The following is a 20,422-nucleotide window of genomic DNA, read 5'->3' as shown; positions in this document are numbered from 1 at the left end:
TTACTTGGATTTTAACAATCATTTACCATCGCAACACATTCCAGCACTTAAATGAGCTCCTTGAGAGGGAGAGATAAGGTATCAGCTTTCCGGTTCATCCTGCCAGTCTGTCTGCAACAGATAAGCATGTTGGGCAGCAGGAAAAAGGTTATCTGGAAAGGAAGCTGAGCAACGGTTGCTGTTATTGCAGGAGGCTTTGAAAAAAAGCAACCCCACCAGGAATCCCACAACCCATACAAGCCCTTCCCGGCGGGACATGATTGATGGTTGGAGTCCAGCTGTGCCTTCCTCCCAGGGTGGGAGGCATCTTCCCGTAAGGTGGAGGGGAGAGCTGTCGAGGCAGTCGTGCTCTCCCAGGGAAGGTCACAAGCAGAGGCAGGTGCTCAGAAACCTGTTGCTTTCCCTCTCTTGCTCGTCTTTTCTGCTCTGCCCTGAGGAGCTGCAAAGGAGGGGTTTGGTTTAGTGTCCCTGCTGCCCCTTCAGCACATTTTGAATGTTTCTGGGCTGAGGAGTCTGCAAGAGGGAACTTATCTACCTAGAACTAGGGCACTGCTGCTCTGGGTTTGACATGGGGTCCCTGAAAACAAGCACTGATCTCCCACCTATCACTGAGGAACAAAAGTGGGAAGGGGTTTCTGACAATCCCCAGCCTTTCATAACCCAAGTATCACCTTGCTTTTTGGGATGGGAGAGGAGAAACAAGCCACATAGGGGCCAGGGGATGTTCATTTACAACCTGGTGAAAGCATGCCTTTCCTTTGGATGACTGCTTGTTACTTTATCTTCCGGCCTGTGGTTTGTTTCCTTGTTTGCAGGTGCAGAGATGATGTATGTAATCTAAAAACAAACAAACAAGCAAAAAAACAAAACCCCCAGCCATTTCCAGTCAAATTTGCAGATCCCCCTTCTGACTTCTTGTGATCACCCAGGAACAAAAGACCACAGATCACAGCAACACTGGCTCAGGAAATGTCCTGAATCGGGACTGCGGAACAATAACTGGAGCAAATCCTGCCAGGAAGCACTCTGAATCCGCTCAGCCGCCCTCTGGACCTGCCAGCTCCCTCCTGTCTCCCCCTCCCCAAGACATCATCGCTGCAGCCCTCCATGTGCTCCTCTGTTTTGCTGATTCTCATTAATCTGTGTTTTATGTAACCCCTGGCTTGCACTGGACACAAAAGCTATGCATTACCATGCTGTTAATACACTACTTTAGGTTTAGGATTTAAAGCAAATAAACCCCCTTTGCTGTCAGTGGAAGCAAACCTTGACAGACCGGCGCTGGCAGCTCCAAGATGCAAATCCCAATGGGCAGAGGGTACCAGCACTGGGTGCATCACAGCTCCTGGCAGTGGACTTGCACCCAGATGTCAGAAGCAGATTCCTTAATCACCAGAGCATCAAGTGTGTTTAACTATTGCACAGGTCCTTGGCTGGAAACAAACATCACTGAACGCTCAAAGCACTTTGGTCTCTGGGCAAGTGTTCCACAAACATCCATCACTGTAGCTCTCAGCTTCTCTTCCCATTGCTATTATTTTAATTAATCTCTGCAGGTCTGACTTTCCAGCACTGATGGTCTTGCACAAGGTTGCTGGTCCTGGGAGAAGTGAGAAAGTCAGAGAGGGTCCCATGGGCAAGGGTGTATTGGAAGGATGCCAGCTCGACCAGTTTGAAATTTGTCAGAAAAACTGGGAGGGATCCCTGTGCAATGCCCAGGTACCCATCCCCATCCTCCAGAGATGCTCAGAGGAACCACACTATAAAGGCAAGAGCATTGGCATTTCCAATGGCCCGGAGCCTGTAATACCTTGGCCAGCAACATTTGCCGCAGGGCTTCCCAGTTGCCGAGACCTGACCTACTCGCCGAGCGCTGTGGCCTCGCCTGGGCATTTGAGCCAATTTGTTCCAACACCACAATTAGCAGTTCATCATGGCCAAGCTGTGAACAAAGCGGCTGTAATACCGCCCAGCTGGAGAGGCCTTTCCTGCTAAGAACCAGGGATTTTCTGAGGGAAACCCTGCTTTGGGGGGGCTGGGGAAACCACTGGCCCCCCAGGCCATCCAGCATCTCCCCGCTGCAGTGGGGCTCAGGCACTGCTCGGCCTCGCTCAGGCTGTGAGAGGTTAATGGTTTTCAAGTGACTGCTGAGATTAACTTTTCCTAAATCTCCAATTCTTCCTTGCCTACTATTTTTATAAAAAGAAAAGGGGGGAGAAGGCGGTATTTACAAGGGATTTTACTCAAATAATGAAATAAATGTGATCAGCCAAGGGACCTTTAATCCGCTTCGACTCTTGTGTCCTGGGGAACGAACACAGAGATCTTTGCTGCCTCTGAGTCCCAGCAAGGCAGGGAACGAATCAACAACCCCATCCCTGCCTGCCTGGGGCACAGAGCCCACAGCACCACCCTAAATCCAGTGGTGTACTCACACATGGGCACATCAGCCAGGAGCTTTGGGGTCAGTATGGGAGAACACATCTTCCCTGCTCCCACCCTGCAGCCACCTTGTCCATGCCTCTGGCTGCAGCCCACCATACCAAGGCAGGAATCAGCCACATCTTTATTTCAGATGACCAAACACACGTAAAAGGCATCAGCTGTGTTCACACATCTTGCACCTGCAGCATCCCCCGCTCCAACAGCACCCTCCCCGGTGCAAGCACATGAAAGGGAGGAACCATCCCATTTCTTTAGGCTTTGCCCAATATATTAAACTTTTAGCCTGGAAATGACATGGTTAGTTATCACTTTCATACAAAAACTTAACTGAAAATCACACAGATGATTCTCCCTAACTGGGGAGAAACCTTCAAACCCCAGAAGGGAGTTTGTGGCTGCCAGGGCCGTCCTGCATGGCTTGGTGCTGCAGGGAGCGGTGTCGGGGCTGTGCTGGGAGCTGGTTAAGACCATGGGTCCCTTCACTCACCTCAGAAACACTCCCAGGGAATAAAAGGAGTGTGTTTGGTCAAGAAAACCCAGCACGGGGTGAACCAGAGCCACACCTGTGCTACGGCAGGGAGACCTGTTACACAACAGCCTTCCTAATTCCTGCCGAGCCCTCAAATCCGCCATCCTACTCGCTGGGTGCCAGCCAGCACCCACGCTGCCCTCCCCGCTGGCTGCTGCATCCTGGGGGACACACACGGACCGAGCCACCCCTTCCTGGGGGGTAGCAGAGAGGAGCCCCTCAGCAGCCCCATGGCAGGGAGGGCAGCACAGCCCTGGTGTGGGAAGGTCCCATCTCCATTTCAGCACAGCCCCAACCACAAATGTACAAACCAGCTTGTTGGAGTAAAACACCAGCTTAGGTTGGGGAGGGGGGAACTAAACACCCCAGACGTGACTCTCCCATATGCTCAAAGATATAATCCAGATTTGCTACTTGCCCTGGCACCCCTTTTGGTTTTTTTTTAATAAATTAAAATCTCTTTTTGCTGCTGAGCATAATCGGCATTAGGGCAAGGGGAGGGGGAATCTTTCACTGTATGCAGCAGAGTCACAAATGAAATCACCGCCACTGTAGCCTGGGACTCTCCTGGCTGCATGGACCCATGCGGTGCTGATGGCAGAGCCCTGAACCCATGTGCTGCCCTTGCTTCCTCTGGGGCATTTTCTTAATTAATCTCTTAGATAAACTGAAAGGCAGAAGATGCCATGGTCAGGGCTTGTTCATTTCTTCTGGGACGGAGAGGTCCTGGCTTGGGAAAGACCACTCCTCCCCAAGCCTCACACTGAGCCCTGCATGGCTGAACCTGGGGATCTGAAGGTTTAGGGAAGATACTCACATTCCTGGGAAATCCTGAAGGAGCTGAAACCATTTGTCCTTTTGCCGCCCCACAGCCACATCATGGCCGTGGCGAGCATCCACACAGAGCAGCCCTGGTGTCCTGCTCAAGCTCACCCAGGACAGCCGGGGCCAAACTTCTGTGTGAGCATCAGCTTGAGCACCAGAAGAGTGGAGAATGAGGCACAAAAATTATTGGCCTCAGCCACTGGTTTATGAGTAACACACACATGCAAGGCCCACTGACGTTTCTTACAGCCACTGCTAAATCAGGCTAGTGGAGAACACAGCTGGGCAATGCCTCCAGCACATTCCAGGAGAGCCCATGGTCCGGCAGTGCTGCCGGCACTGAGCCCCAGTCCCAGCCCTCCAGCACCCTCTGAGCAAGGAGAACACCCTCCTCAGGCTGCAGGGCTTTTGGCAGAGGCGTGCTGCATCCACGCTCCTCCTCGCCAGCAGCAACTGAGGGCCGGAAGGCAGATGGCACCCGCACAGGTCGAAAGCCCAAAGCCCAGGGAGACTGTCCTGCCCTTCGTGTTGCTGTGCCCTCCTCGCCTCTGAGCAAAACCACTCAGGATCTGGCCCTGGGTGCCTGTGAGTGCAGCACAGTGTGCTGAATCCCGCACCATGCTGCCTCCCGGCTCCCTGGCACAGCCCAGGGTAGTGTTGCTTGGACCGAAAGCTGAGGACCATCCTCGCAGATTGTCCCTTCTCAGTGGAAAAGCCTGGTTTTACTGTCACTGCTCCCCATGTGCCGCTGCCCATGTGGCTGTGTCCCCAGGGGGGCTGAGCTGGGGGTCTCCTGCCTTCCCCAGGAGGTAATAGGTAACCCAGCCACAGCCTGTCCTGTTTGTTGGGTGACAGGGATGGGTGGGGACATGGGACACAGGCCAGGCAGCCCCACGGTACTGTCATCCCTCGCTGTTGCTATAGAGACAGAAGCTGGTTTTCACCGCAGTGATGCTGGTTGTTTCTGAGCGGTACCCTCGGCATGGCAGGCAGCCGAGAGAGGGACAAGGATCGCCTTGCCGTGAGGGCTGGGCATGGCCGAGGCAAGGCCCTGTCGGGTCTTTCCTGGTGCCTCTGTGCCCAGATCTGCACTCACCTTTTGGGGGCTCCCCCAAAACCTTCCCTGCAGCAAGCACGTGAGCGCCAGGGCTCCCCCAGTCTGGGCACTGAAGTCCTGGGGAGCGAAGGGGGCAGGCTGCGTGGGTGCCAAGGAGAAAGGCTCCCCAGAGAAACTCTGTGTGGGAGCAAGCCCTGTCCTGCGAACCGCAAATTACCCTGGGGAGTCACCCCAACTCACCTCCCCCTGCTCTCCTGCCTTGCTTTGCAACTATGTGCGGGGATGAGATGGGCTCAGCTGATGTTGCGCACCAGAGCAGCTTCTCCAGGCCACACTCTCCTGACTGCACCAGCAAGGACCAGGAGTAACTCCTCCAAAGCCATCCTGGATGTACCAGGAGAAGACAACACAAGTGCAAGGAAACCTGGACCCAGTGACGTGGCTGTAGGTGCATCCAGCCTCTTTGCAAAGGTTCAGTGAAACCCAGAGTTACAAAGCGAGAGCTTCCCACAAAGCAGTCAGGGAAATCTTCCCCTGCTCCCTGCCTCTTCAGGTACCCACCACCTCCAGCCACGCAGAGGGGCGTACACACGCCATCAGAGCTGCTGGAACAGGCCTCCATCCTTCCTAGGGGTGAGGATCAACTCTGCCAAGTGTAATAATGCCTGGAAGAAAGAAAAAGCACCGTAGCTCGCTTCTTCACATACGTCTTTGCAGGAGGAGGAGGCTGGCAAAGAAAAGCCTTGATGCGCGGTAGCACATCTCTGCTCCCACCCGCAGCAGCGCTCCCGTTGAAACAAGCAGCAGCAGGGGAGCGGGGCAGCACCAACCACCCCCCGCCGCTCTGCCTGCTACTGCACCAACCTGCCGCCCTCCGGGGATAGCCAGCAAGACCCAGAGCTCTGCCCTTTCCTGAACACACTCCGTGACAGCCCTTCCCGAGGGACCCTGGCACAGCTCACCCCTGGGGAGCTCCATGGGAGGCTCGTCTTTAAAAGGACACGGTAGCCCTCCTTACCGTGCTTCTGCTCCAGCCTCGGAGCCGGCAGTGGCTCCCAAGGCTCTGCGCTGACATCCCAGCTGGAGATGCATGCCAGGGATAGATTTTCTGTTTAGCTTCTTTTCATATTAAGTTATCAAAGAACAACAAATGTTAGCAGGTTGCAACAGTCATTACCTGCATGTTTTCTCCTCACCAGCAGCCCCTGTAGGAAGAGGCTCCCCAACACGCAGCGATAGATGAGAGGACAAGACCCAGCTGCTCCCTGGCCTTGCACACCAGGTGCATTTTGCTCACTTGGGACAGACAGGAGGAGAAGGATGTCAGGATCCCTTCATTCTGCAGGACACATCCAGCCAGGGAAGGTGCAGGTAGTGTCCATCACCTGCCAAACATCAACCTCTCTTCTAAAGACAGAGAAACCACAGGGGACTGGAAAGTCCTGTGCAAAACACGGGATTTTCTTAGTTGTGAGGGGTGATCTGTCTCAGAGACACCACGCTGAGCATGGCCATCACCTGAGTAAAGATCAGCCAGGTCTCAAGATGGCTCCTTGTCAATAATGGGAAGCAACAGCACCATGTCTGGGCATCAAAATATATTCAGTAATCTCAGACCGGTTCACGGGCATCAGTTACCTCAGCCTTACAATCAAGGAAGGTCAGGAGTGCTCTCCTCGTTTCATATGGGCTAAGACATAGAAATGTTCAGAGTTTACCTCTGTAACGAGGTTACAGCTAAGCAAGCAGAGGCAGGGGTACTGGCAGTGCTGCCTCCCTGCCCTCTAGCTCACTGGCACAGCTGCGTGTACCAGAAAACAGTCAATGCTGTACAAGACTTACCTTGGAAATTCCCATCCACAGCATCGTTTGGCATAATTATAAAATCATGGCCATGAAGAGAAAAAAAGACTCTTTGCTGTGTATCTAGACCTGCTTTGCAATATCACCATGATCCAGCACAATGCCTGTTCAATTACTCCCTACTGGGATGAAAATGGGCAACTTGTATTTGTCCTTTACCAGCCCAGAACATCCCCCACACCCTCACAGAGCAGGTGTTTGAGCAGCAGATGAAAGGCTGGCCTCAGCGTGCCACCTTCAACATCCTGAGCACCCATCTAGGTCCACCCCATCCAAAGCAAACCATTTAAGTGATCTTTTGCTTCTCCTTGGTCAGCAAGGCTGCAGGACCTGCTCCAAGTTGAACACATATCTCAAAGCTACACTGAACGGGTTTTTGTTCCTCCCCTCATGATAAGAACCAAACAGGGCAGGATTTTTACGATTATTTATTATCTGTGAAGTGCCGGCAGTGTCCTGACTCTGTACAAGACACAACTGCTGGGCTTACAAAAAGAAAAAGCACTGTGGCCAAAATCATTTAGCCTCAAAAAAGTTAATGAAGATGTTCTCAGGAAGCTTTCAGGCGCTGCCCATCCTGAAGACATCTCAAGGTGCCAATGTGAACCCCCTAAACTAGGCAGACATGTAGCTCATTTCTCTGACCCGTAAAGCTTAATTAAGTTGCTGTCCAAACATAGCTTGAGAATAGGGCCAAAACACAGGTACGGCCCTTGACTGCTAAAACCCAATCCATTGTAATAAACATATATTTTTTTTCCCCCAGGTGGGGAAGCAACATTAAAAAACGCCACTACTCGTGGAAGTTACAACTGCTTCCAACAGACAACATGTAGAAAATACTGGGAGGGAGACTCTTAAAGTATCCGCTAGTTTCCAGTGGAAAGGTGTCAAGTCCCCCATGTTCACCAGATGGATATCAACATCTGACACGTGTTGGAAGACATCCATATCAACTCCACCAGCCTGAACTGTAAGTAGCCAAAAACAAAGCCAGAGAGGACATCTGTGATGTGGTGCCGGCCGATCATGACTCGGGAGAAGCCCACGCAGAGGGCCCAGAGGACCAGCAGAATCCGGAGAGGAATGGCCAAGACCAGGTGGTTGAGGAAGAACTTGGAGAGCATGGCTGCTCGGCTGGCGTGCCCAGCTGGAAAGGCGTAAGTGTCCATGGTCAGGTAGTCCAACAAGCCAGGGTTGACATCATACGGGCCCTTCCGCTTGGCCAGCTTCTGCAAACCAGCCACAATCATGATGTCCAGGAGCAGGGCTACAAAACAAGAGATGAGGAGGAAAAGGTCAGAGACCAAAGCAGAGTCAAAGGCAGCTTTCAGGGCAGAACATTCAAGGATTGTCACTGTCTTTACATAAAGGTTTGGGTTCAGTTCCAGCCAGGTGTCCATGGTTCAGCTGTGCACAGCTCCTCCCCACCCTCAGGTCACCACCCAAATGTTAATTAACCCTCCCAGTTCACCCACGGAGAAGGCAAGTGCCATTACCACCATCCCACAGAGGAGAAACCCAAACCGCAGAGGCAAGCAATCTGCCTGGGGAGTTAGATAGGAACTGGTAAAGCTAAAATTAAAACTCTTCTGGCCCTCAAACCACCGGACCTGGGTGTCTCTGTTTCTGTCTCTACCCCCATGCTTTAGGAACCCTGTGCAGAAAGGACATATCCCTGCTCGGGGCAGCTCTGTGCTGGGGTGCCCAGGCTGCAGTGAGCAGTCAGTGGGAGGAAAGGTGCCCCACAGCACTTGCTGGTGTCATCCCTTGTCCTCCCCCAAGCCCACCACCTCCCTCCTGCCCAGAGCCAGCCCGGGGGGTTGCGCTGCACCAGCAGATTTCACTAAGGGAAGAGCACTAAGAGGCAGCGAGCCGAGGGGAAAGCCGTGCAAGAAAAAGGGCTTCTGCATTAGAAACAGCTCCTTGGTGCGTTGAAGCGGAGGGTGGGTGACATTCTTCTAAATGCCCCCCACCTGTCCCTCTTTGTCGAGGTGCTGAACACCTGCAGGCCGTTTCTTGTTTCTACTGGCCTCTTGCTCCCTGTGGCTTTCTCCCTGCGAGTCACCCCATGCACCCCCTTCCCTGCACAAACGTGACTGGGGGGTAACACGCCCCCCAGCCCCCGCAAGCTCAGGCTTGTGGCAGCAGAGGGATCATCACTGCAGCTGTAGGTCTCAATTTGGGAGTGAAACCCAGCAGCACTCATCTCCATCCTCCTCCTCTTCATCCCACCCCCCTTTGCCCTAGCCGACAGGTACTGTCATTTAGATTTCCTAGCATTGATTTTGTTTTTCTTTAATCCCTCCATTTGCTTTTCCCCAGTCCTCCAAATTAGAGTGCCGATTTCAGCTCCTCGCAGCAATGACAAGGAAATATATACCATCAGGAGCACAGCCTGCTCCCTCAGCAGGAACGCGAGGGGCCAGTTGCCTGGTTCCCAGGCCCTGATGAAGACCATTCCTTGATAGCTGACAAGGTTTCAGGAGGATGGATGGAGTGCGGCAGCGGCAGGGATGGGAAATGAGATGGCACATCCAAGGCAGGCAACTCCTCCTGCCTGCTCGGCACCTGGCAGGAGCTGGGAAACACGAGCTGTCACTGTCACGGCGGCTCTGCTCGCCCTCCCACAGTGTGCCACCCCTGCGCAGCCAGCCCCCGGCATCGCTTCGGGAAGGAGCTGGTAGTTATCCTGAACAAACTCTCTCCTTATGGGAGGGCTAGTTTTCTTCCTTGTCTGCAGGACATCTTGCATGGGGAAGAGGGACAGCAGGACCTCCCTGGACCTCCTGCCCACCAGGTCCTGCCCGAGCCACCCCTGGGCTCTCGGAGCTGTGGAGGGGAGATGGAGCAGAGGAAAAGGTCTGGGCACCAGCTCCTCGCTGCTGGGAACGGCGGTGCCGGCAGCAGCGGGATGCCAGGTTAAACACACCAAGAGGCAGGAGGCTGACACGAAGGAAAGGTTCATAGGTGGCATCTGAAATGAGGTGGCGAGGCTGCAGGTGGCAGGGGATGCCAGGAGGCTGGTCACACCACCAGCCCTGGAGCAGTAGCAGTGGGCTCAGGAGGACAAGGACAGCCAGGGACCCTGCACAGAGGCTGCCTGCCGTGACCTGCAGATGGGGGAGGGGGGGCGGGGAGCAGGGGAGGTCTGCAGCCCACGGCGGGGGACCCTAGCACTCAGCACAGCAGTTCTCTGCATTTTGAGATTTGCTGATACCTTTTTTTTTTTTTTTTTAGGGGCTCACTGGCAAGGAGAAAGGGAGAGAGGAATTTCAAACAGGCTGCAGAGCCGTGGAGCAGCCACTCGCTGCGGGTTCCTGTTGAGGCCGAGTGCCGGCAGCTGGGCTTGCAACCACCAAGGGCAACAAAGTGCTGGGGCTGGCTGGCCATTACGGGGCCACCTCGCTGCAGCTGGGTGGCCATATGGCTCTGCTCATGCCAGGCTTCCTAAATCACCCCCAGCTCGGCTCCTCACCCCACCAAGGTGACCCCCCTCCCAGTGCTTCAGGAGCTGATTTTCAGAGCTCATCAGCTGCGTTGCCCACCAGTCCCATCCCACCCTGGACAAGAACCGGGCGAGAGCTGAAGCTCTGGGATGTGATCTTGGGAGCCCAGGCTTGCGCAGTTACGTCAGAGAGACGATGCACCAGTGCTGCCAAGAGAAGACTCTGGCCCAAGCTGCTGCTGCTGACTTCAGCAGCTGATGGCATCGCTGAGGAGCCCAGCCAGGGCTCAGGAACCAGCCTGGGCACCCCAAAGGATCCCCAGTGTCTTCTCCATGGTCTCCAATAAACCCATTACAGACAACTGCCCACCAAATCTGCCCATCGGTCAGTAGCACAAACATCATGTGCTTTAGCGATGCGTGGTATTCATCATCGTCCGTCAGTATTTTGCACTTACAAGATTTTTTTACGGTCAAAGGTGATGTCAGGGCAACTTGAGGGATGCAGGCATGTATGCATGGAGATGTTCAGGGCATGGAGAACAAGCCAAAGAGCTGTTTTAATAATCCTTTCATTCAGAGGATGAATAAAATGGGCCTTCAGTACTGTTAGGTTTGATTTTTGTCAAGTGATGCACAGAAAGCAGAAAGCCTCGTTTGCCTACATTTCAAGATCTGAAGGCATGACAGCATTAAAACTGGGGGTTAATTTGCCGTTAAAAGAAAAAACCAAAGATCCCTCTGTCTGGTGCTTTTTCTGTCACTTCCCCTTGCACTTTCTGTTCCTTCCATGAAGCAACTTATTTATGAAACAGCCCCAGAAGCCTGCCCTGCCCTGGCCCCCAAGGCACAGGGGGGTCCCACCGCCCTCGCCCAGCTCTGGGTCTCAGCAGAGCCCCCACGAAGCCTCGGGGAGCTGCTGCACCCCTGCCTGCTCCTGCTGCTGCTGCTGGCGGCCAGGCGCTGCCAGAGTGAATCAGCACGCAGCACTGCTGCTGACAGCGCTGCCAACGGCCCATCCTTCAGGAACAGAGACAGTGCCGGCACTCAGCACCCCCAGCTCAGGCCCTATTCCCTTGCAACTCCTTGACCTACATAGCCGCTGCGACTTTGGCTCGCTTGCTTTTTCCCCTTAATGCAAACCAAATCCTCCCCCCTCAGGCGGGTACATCCATGCTAGCATCACGCAGCAGCAAAGGGGTTAACTTTCTTATAGGTATCCTTGGTGGGTCCAGCTGCAGGTGGGTGTCTGCACCGGGAAAGGTGCCTGCTGGCTACCAAAGTGGCTGTATCGGTAGCCCCTTAGCCTTGCACTTGCCAGCACAGCCCCAGCCACCTGCAAACTGGTATCGTCACCTTCGGTGTGCCCTTCCCCTGTCCCTAACAGAGACGTGCAAACCCGAAGGCTGGAGGAGATCAGAAGGGAGCCTGCAGCTGATTTACCAGCCTGCACTTACGCAGCGCTGCTCTCTGGAGACAGACAGACAGGGCTGTCATTGGCGTAGCAGAGGTGGCAGAGTGCCACCTGACCGAGGGACGAGATGAGCAAGAAACTTTACTTTTAAGCGTTTTTTCATCATGCCCTTCCCCCAGATCCAGGTAGATTTAAAACAGAGGCAGTGCTGGATGTAAAATCCAGGTAGCATTGGATTCAAAAGAGCAAAGAAAAGATTAGCTCTGGTCCATCGCTCCTTTCACATTTTTCTGAAAAAGATCCAGAAGTTCCCCTTTGACCCGGCGTTAAGGGAAACAATCCTCCAGATTTCCACTGCAAAACCATCCCATCACAAAAAGCTCTATTAACATCTAAATATTCCTTAAAGCACAAAACCAAAGAGCAAGTCTTGTCTGCCTGTGACAATTTTAGCATCAGAGATCACCTTGGTATTGTAAATAGCCAACATCTGGCATCAGACGCACAGTAAATGAGCTGAAAGTGAGCCCCCTGGGCAGACGTTTTATATCTATTAATAAGAAAAGGAAAACAATTACCTGCCTTGCTCCGACCACCAAATGTTAGGAGCCCATTAAAAGCGGAGAGGCGAGTGGAGCGTCGAGCCGAGCGCAGGTAGGGCGCAAGGGGGACAAACCTGCAGCATCATCATGGCAGAACCAAGCCAAACCCCAAAGCCCGTATTTAAGAGAAGTTGAGACACGTAGATGTCCCCTGTCACCGTGAGGTCCTTCCTGCCCCAGCGCGCACGGTGTCATCTCTGTTGCCGTCCCTTATGGAGGGGGATATCGAAGAGGTTGAGGATGGGGTAAAGCAGCATTTGGGGGCATCACCTGCCCCAGTTCAGAGCCAGGCAGCGTCTCCAGGGACGGAGGCAGATTCCAGCTGAGGTGTTCATATAAACATGTTATCAAAACCACAGCTGGAAAACAATCTGGGGGCAGCGCTGAGGAGGAAAAATGGAGAAAGCCAGAAAAGCCCTTGGCCTTGGCTGCTGCTGCAGCAGCGACTCACATGACTTCATGCACATGGGGCTGCTTGGATGAGACAAGGCTGATCTCCAGAGCCCAGCCTGTAAGATCAGAAACAGAAACAGAGCCACAAGCTGGACTCAGCTTCCCAGAACGGTGGTTGAGCAAGCGAGGAGAGGAAAAGAGGGAGGTAAATGCCCAGGAATGAAGAGCAAGCCCATCCCCTGAGCTCAGAGGCACCCAATCGTGGGAGCAGATGTGCATTGGGAAAACCGCTCTGCCCAGCCCCAGCACCATTTTAAAGCAGAGCCAAGCTGGCAATAACGCATTGCCTGGGCTTCAGGGCCTGCAGCCTGCTCGGACCCGCGTCCTGCCACGCTGGACACCACGCCAGCTCCGCTGAGATGGCATGTGCTCCCCATTGCAGCTGCTGGGGCCACAGGTAGGGCCAAGGCTGGCTTTGGAGGTCTTGTATTTCCCAGATTAGCCAAACACACTCAGCAGTGAGCCCTGGACAAGGTTTCCCAGGAAAGTTTCTTCTGCTCCATAATTAGATTTCATAATTTATTCCCATTTTTCTCTTTACTTACATGCCACCCCCTACTGCTTCTGAACTTCCCAAATCTCCCGCAGGCATTAGGCTCCGCGACCTGGAAAATGAGTCGTTTGCAGCATTGACTAGTTGACATTAATGAAAGATGCAGGTTTCAAAAGCTCCTTCACCTTCTCGCTGGTGGAGTTGGTCCACTGGTTGGAGTTGGTTCCACAGCTGGAAGAGGTCCACTCCTCTGGAAATGAACTCCTCTACTCCATTTCCTTCCCCAAATGTGGTACTATTAGGTGTAACAGCTGACAAAAGGCACAGATGGCATGACACATTGAAGAACCAATGAATCAGACACTGTGGTGTTTTGAGGGAAGGTTATTTTTTGGCTGAACAAGCAGCAGCGTGGGGTAAGTGGCCACAGGGAGGTGAAAAAACGGTGGAAAGCAGCATTGTGCAATTAATTAAAAAAAACACAAACCAACAACTAAAAATAGACCCGCTATATCCTAGATGATTAGAAACAGCCCTGAGTTCAAACGCAGGCTGCCTGGAGTTCTCCCCTTGGAAATAAGGTGCCCCAGGAGGTGGGCAATTTGTGTATCAGCATCAGTTACTGCGTGGGGCTGCCTGGCTGGGGCTGCAGGGCTTGGGGATGAGACGTAGGTGAGGGTGAGCACAGAGAAAAGGGCTCGTGCTGGCAGGGAAAATGAGCTGAGCAGCACCCAGGACGGTTCAGCTGCCACTCCCTGAAGGGCTTCGATAGCTCCCAAAGCCCCTGTGCACGATGGCAGCAGCGCAGGTAACATCAGCACGTCCACACTCACAGGCACAGCGGCACCGTGCAGGATGAGCTGGAGGAAGAAAACTGCCCTGGGCTGATGACCAACAGCATTTCCCACCCACAGACGCTGGGCTCCTTGCTCAGGCTCTGTGCTGCTTAGGCCTGTATTTACACCCCGCTGCCTTCAGTAAGGCAAACTGGAAAAAATAAATAATAATTGTGACTGATGCTGTGGTGCTCAGAGAGCCTCCAGCCATCACCCCTCACCGTGCATTAGACCTGGATAAGGTATGCCTGCCAGCATCCCTGTACAGACGGAAACGGAGAGCAAGACCAGAGCTGTGTTCCAGGTGAAAACATGAAGATATCTTCTTCAGGGGAGGAAAAAGAGACGGTTCATCTGATTCCCCTCTCCCAGCCCCATCCTCCACCATGCCTGGCCCAGAGCAGGATACCCAATGGGCTCTCCCTGCCCGCCACTCCTCCCAGTGACTCACTTTGCTGCCCAGAGCTCCTCCACCTTCCCCTTCCCAAGCCCTGCTCCTGCCAAGGCTTGTTAGAAGCAAACACACTCACCCATTGCTTGGCATCTCCCTTTGGGCCAGAGCCTGGCTCAGCTTCTCCAGCTGGGCTGGCTCTGCCTGAGCAAAACAGCTACTGTCCCCTCCGAGCTCCAGGCAGGGGCAATGGGAAGCTGTTCCCAGAGTGACAGACAGCAGGATGACTCATTTCCCATGTTTATTCCCCCTCTTCCCATTCAACAACCCTCACACTTCTTTTCTCTTTCTCTCTGCATTCAGACTCTGGAACATTTTGCCTGCTCGCTCCCTGCGCGAGGGCTGGATTTCAGCTGACTGCAGTTTCCCCAAGGGCTGCACGCTGATGGCTGCAGGGATCACAGCATCCTCAGCACTGAGCAGCCGGCCAGGACCTGGGCTCCTCGATGCTGCCCACTACCAAGAGGCTGATCAGACCACGGCTCTGATAGAGACCCTACACAGGTCCCTGGAAATACCCTCCTGCCTGCGCCAGCCACACTCAGCTGGGTCCCAGCCTGTCACTGACTGTCCTTTATCTGAAGGGACACTGCAGGCTTGCAAGCCTGCCCTGCAGTGAACGGTATGCGTTTGCTACAGAGGAAGCAGGCGAGGAAGGGAAGGGGGGCAGGGAAGCCAGGAGAGCTGGGCATCACTCGCTGTTCAGAGATGCCTGAGCTCATCAGCTGTGAAGGGTTGAAGCGTGAGGATGGCACCCACCAAAGGACCAGGATCTTTAACTACTGTGTCTGGGAAGGACAACCAGAGACAGATTAACAGCCTGATGTGATGAAGAGGGGAATATTTAGTGCTATGCTGGACCTTTGTCTAGGTGCAGGATGCAGGGAGTGGGCATCTGTGTTGTTCCCTCTGCCTGGCACCCACCGTGGGTCAGTCATGCTGGGTTACTTGGCATTTAAACGTTCCCACCTCGCTGGGCAGACATGCTGCAAACTTGCTGAGACCTCAGCGGACACTGGCAGGGCTGGGAGGGGAGCAGGACAGGGGCCGACCCTCCCCCAAGTGCCAGATTTTACAAGGAGGGGATGGTTCATGCAGGGCGCCAGCTCCCGAACCGCTCTCCCCTACCCTGCCGAAATGTCATCTGCCCTGTCTAGCTCAGAAAATCCTCAGCCTCACAGTGGGAAAATGAAAGGGGAAAAAATAAGACACATCTGGCCCAAAACCATCTCTGGGGCTCTCAGCTTAGCAAGCTCCACTGCATACGGACTGATCCATCTGCCGTGCAACTCCCTGGCCTCTCTGCCGGGTCTGGGCTGCCGAGCCCCGAGGCTTGACAGGATGAGCTTGGCTGTGCTGCCTGGGCATTTAATCTACTCAGTGACCTTTACCAGCAGCGGGCTGTACAATCTGGATTTTCACCACACAGGCTCCAAAGAAAGGCACGACAACACATGAAGCACCTCGGCATTGTTAAGGCAGGGTCAGTGGGGTCTCGAGGGGCCTGGTGAAGGCATTTCTCGCTCCCTTTCCTTCCTAACCCACCACCTCCCTGCCAGTTTGGTCTTGCTTTGGAAGCTGCTGGGGTGGGACTGCAGAGTCCTGGCCATATCTATGTATATATAAATATTCATATGTATTTTTAAATAAATATATGTATGGCTTAGGATAAAGTCACAGGTCTGCAGGGGACTATGCCTCAGAACATCACGGCTTAACTCCCAGCCAGCCTAAAGCCAGGTCAGCGTTCAGGGAGAAGGCTGGAGAGAGCAACAACTGCCTCTTGCTGACCTTCAGGAGCAAAGCGTCCCCGGGTTCCCCTCCTCTCCTCCTGCTGCGGCAAGCCACCCACCCTCAGCCTGCCACGCCGCTCACAACCATACGTCCGCACCCCGCGGCACTGCTTTGCTTGATGGCAATAAATGCTTAGTGACAGCACCAACGAGCCAACCTGCCCCTCAGAAGTAGGATGCAGAGCCAGCCGGGGGACGGCCGGGGACTGGGACTACTGTCACTGAGGCAGCAGCCAGAGACGACCAGGGCTTTCCCTCCTCCTGGGCTGAATACCTACTTCAGAACGCCATGGCCAAAGCAGAGCCTGTTAACGGCTGGTGTTTCAAACCCAGCACAAATACCTATTTTATGTGCAAGGGTTAAGCAAGCAGCTACCTTCTGACAGTGAAGGCGTGCAGCCGGACTGCAGATAACTAAACGAGGTGGCAATTTGGCTCTAAACACAATAGGTGGACTTCACTGGAGCGACCGCTTTGGGTAGCTGACCGTATCCCATTGCCATCAAAAGCTGACCGTATCCCGTCCCCATCAAAAGCTGACCGTATTCCATCCCCATCGCAGTAAGAAAGTGCCTGGACCTGGAAAGACCATCAGTCTAACAAGATCAATCTGATTAGCTTAATAAATAGGAGGTGAAAAATGACTTGAGCACTATCCAAAATATTGAAAGGCAGAAGAGATGTTGGCTAAAAGAGAAATTCAGCTGAAGAGACAAGGGTATGCAGTCGCAATGAAGGGAAGAGTCAAACTAAGAGCAAGGCGCTTGTGAGAATACCTACCACTGCAGTAATACAGAAATGGTTCTGACAAGTTCACCCTCACTTGTAATTGTACATCAGTTTGAGTGTTTGGGTTTTTTCCCTTAACAAATTGAACAGGAATAAATTAAGGGATGTGCTACAGCCTGTATTTTGCCGTGGGTTAGATCAATGATCCAAATGTTCTTTGCTGGCTTTGCAGTCAATGAATCACTAAATTTGGATCCACATCCTCACCAGATGGATCAGAACCAGAAACTGAGGTACTGCTTCCCCCAGGGTTTAATGGAGTTTCTGTCTGGTGCTGAAGCAGATCTGGGAATTTTAGTGGAAGTTTTATATGTTTTCCCCTTGAATGCCCAACTGCCACGTTCAAATGATTTTTGAAGCACCTCAGTTTTCATAAAGTCCTTGTGATTGCAGAGGTAATCTGGAACTGTCCTAAAAGTTCCAGCACTGGCAGACAAATAAAATGAACTCTAAAACCCAGTGGGTTTCCCGAGTTATGATTTTCTCAATTTGGCGGGGGGGGGGTGGGGGGGTGGGGGGGTGGGGGCGGGGGGTGCAGACTTTCTTCCTGACTCTTCAACAGCCAGGGCTGGCAATGCTGAGATAGTCTTCCTGAAAACACATTCTGGCAGAGGGCTTTTTACAGTGGGCACAGATAGCTGATTTCTTCCATCTTTTCAGTAACCAGCTGTAAGCGTGCTTCTCTGGCTGTTTGGCATTCGCTGGAAAAGATTACGATGAGACGGAGAATCAATAAATTCCATCACAGATGACAAACATGGAGGGAAAACATTGCTTGGGGTTGCTAATCAACATCTGCAGTTGGGATGGACGGAGCATCCCTGGGTCAGAGCCCCTCACCCAAAATGCTCCCCCATGTGTTGGCAAAGCTCCTGCCAAGAGCTCCTCAGGCGCAAGTGCCCCCCCTCCATCCGCAGTGGTGCTCCTGCCAGGTTCCCGGTCCCATTTCAGCAGTCTCCTGTCTCCTCGCCTTGAAAGCCTGATTGCAAATCCTAAACAAGTGCTCTATGATGGGCTGGCTCCCTGCCCAGAGACTGCATCAGAAATTCTGCTTGATGTATCAAACTCAGCAAGCAGGGGGAAGGGAGGAAAGCCAGGGAGGTGAGGAAGGGGTACCATAGATAACCCCAGCTTCCCTGCTTCCCTCTTCCCAGCAGACCTGGGGAAGCACCAGGAGGTTCCCTTCCCTTTGACATGTCCCTACCCAGGAGGGCTTCACACCACATTCTGATGGATTTGAACCACAGAAAAACAGCAGCAAGAAGGGCCAAGGATGCCGATGCAGCAGTCACGCTGTGCCCTTCCTACCCCCACAGCAGCCCACTTCTCATGGGACCTGTCCAGGTCCACCAGCCCCATGGTCCCCAGCCAGGTTCCTTCCTCCACCAGCAACGCAGGTATCACAGCAGCAGCTACTCGGATATTCAGAGTTTCTGCCTGCAATCTTAAATATCAAACCAAGGCCACATGCACAGCAGAGATCTGCTCTGTGGGGTGACACCAGTCCTGCTGAGGGAGCTCTGACAAGAGTCTCAGGGCACCGTGGCCTGTCCCACCAGTCAGTGCTGGCTCCTCGGAGGGCAAAGCGGAGCTCTTTGGAGGCTGCCAGACCGATGATCTGTCAAGCCAACACTGTCAACTAGTCCTTCAAACAATTTAACTATTTTCTTTCTTGCTGAGCAAAGAAGAGGGATGGCAGTAGTGTATCTAGGCAAGGAAGCCAGACTTCAGAAGGCACCCGAGTTGTCCCCAGGCACCACATTTTTGCTCGGGAGACCTGGAGATGCAGGTAATGGTGCAGGGCTGAGCTCTCCTGGCGACCGCCCGATACTCAAAGTTTTAGCACGACCCAGAGGTGGCTTTATATTTGGCCTCCTCACACGGCAACAGAAGGGCGAGAAAACCTTTCCGGGTTTTAGCCAAAGGTGGCATTAGCTCTGTATAAGGGTCTCAAATATTTTGGAGTCAAAGAGGTCAGTTTTCAGGCTCTAAAACCATCAAAGGCTCTCGGGTCAAGAGACACCTGGAAACTGTGCCGGTTGATGTTAGTCACCCACTATTTCATCCTCGTGCCCTTTTAAGTGGAGCTTCTTTTCTCAGTGAGAAGTTGACCCAGCGCACCGAGGAGCCCCTGGAAGAACTGCTGACGTTGGCAAGCTCTGCATCACGCCGATGCTATTCTGGCTTCTTCCCCGTGATGGCCTCCCTTCATTAGATGTCACAGCACGAGGACAGCCTCTTTCAAAGGCAGAGGGGAGAAAAGACAACCACTGTGCTTGTCAAGCCAGTTCAGCGCAATCTTCACCACCTCTGAAGGATGAACTTGTTAAAAAAACAAACCAGGGCCATGTTGCAGAGCAATATCATGCTGCAGTCGGTCCTTGCGGCCTTTCCTGAGGTGCCTCTGAAATAAAATGTCCCTATGTCCCCCCAAAAGGCTCCCTGAGAAGCAAAGGCCTAAATCCAGTGTTTTCAGTTTCTCTTACCAACCAAAAGCGGGAGCTCTGATGGCTGTGTTTTTGGGGTGGGTGAAACACCAGGGTGGCTCACAGCCAGATGAGACTGTAATTAGTCACAAGGAAAAAATACGATAACTGGGCCCCATGCCAAAGGCAGAAGAGGAGAGCAAGGTCCTCGCGTAGACATGGCCAGGGTGGGTTGAGGTCAGGATCTGAGGCAAGTCATGCCTAGAGCTCAGCCTGGTCGCTGGTGGGACATGGGTCCACACGGGTGGGATGGGCTCTGCTCAACTGGGAAGGCAACTCCTTTGACACATTCCAACCTCCAGAAACAAGGATACTGACCACTGCACGAGAAAGGACTAGCAAGAAAGCCAGAGAGATCCCAGCCCACCTGTGCAGCCTCTGGGTCAAATTAGTACATGGAAATGGGGACAGCAGCAAGAAAGTCCTCAAGGGAAGGAGGATGCGAGATCAAACTGCAGCAGGGAAGGAGACAGGACTCCATCACGCGGTGGCTGAGATGTGGAGCCAGGGGCTGTTCAAGAAGGTGGTGAGGGGATGGAAATCTTTTTTTCCTCAAGGATATCCTCAGGAATTGATCAAGATACCAAAGATTAAAAACTTCATGTTTTCCCCACTTATCAAACCACCAAGGCAGATTAAACAATAGACACCGCTGCTGGTATCCACCTGCACATCACAGACCTTTTCTTGGTTTGACTGGACAACCCTGCCCCATGCAGGACCGGGGACCTGCCCCTACTCCATGGCTGTCACCAGCTACCAGGATTACTCCATCCCTCTCAGGTAACTTTTTGCTGCACCCATCACCCATGGTACCCAGGACTGAGACAGCCAGTAAGTGCAGCATTCACCCAAAGGTCACTCCCCGTTTCCTGACCACATCCGTGGCTGGGAGCAGCCAGAGGAGGAGTCCCAGTGCCGCTGTCCCTTGTGACCAG

The 20,422-nt window shown here is 53.3% G+C and overlaps 1 protein-coding gene across 7 annotated transcripts in view; it reads right to left on the bottom strand.

Annotated features, from left to right (window-relative positions):
• Positions 1-7,131: 7,131 nt before the first annotated feature.
• Positions 7,132-20,422, bottom strand: part of PLPP7 (phospholipid phosphatase 7 (inactive)) — a 28,671-nt gene continuing 15,380 nt past the window's right edge. For 6 of the 7 annotated variants that reach the window (XM_055720329.1, XM_055720331.1, XM_055720333.1 and 3 more), the window contains one exon: positions 7,132-7,989. In XM_055720329.1, the coding sequence (XP_055576304.1) occupies positions 7,625-7,989 (365 nt within the window). In that variant the 3' untranslated portion in view covers positions 7,132-7,624. The remainder of the gene's footprint in view (positions 7,990-20,422) is intronic. The other variant, XR_008733834.1, reaches the window with a different exon arrangement.

Source organism: Falco cherrug, chromosome 9, assembly GCF_023634085.1.
Source record: "Falco cherrug isolate bFalChe1 chromosome 9, bFalChe1.pri, whole genome shotgun sequence".
NCBI lineage: Eukaryota > Metazoa > Chordata > Aves > Falconiformes > Falconidae > Falco > Falco cherrug.
Note: the sequence above shows the minus strand (reverse complement) of the source record. Positions and strands in the feature narration are given on the sequence as shown.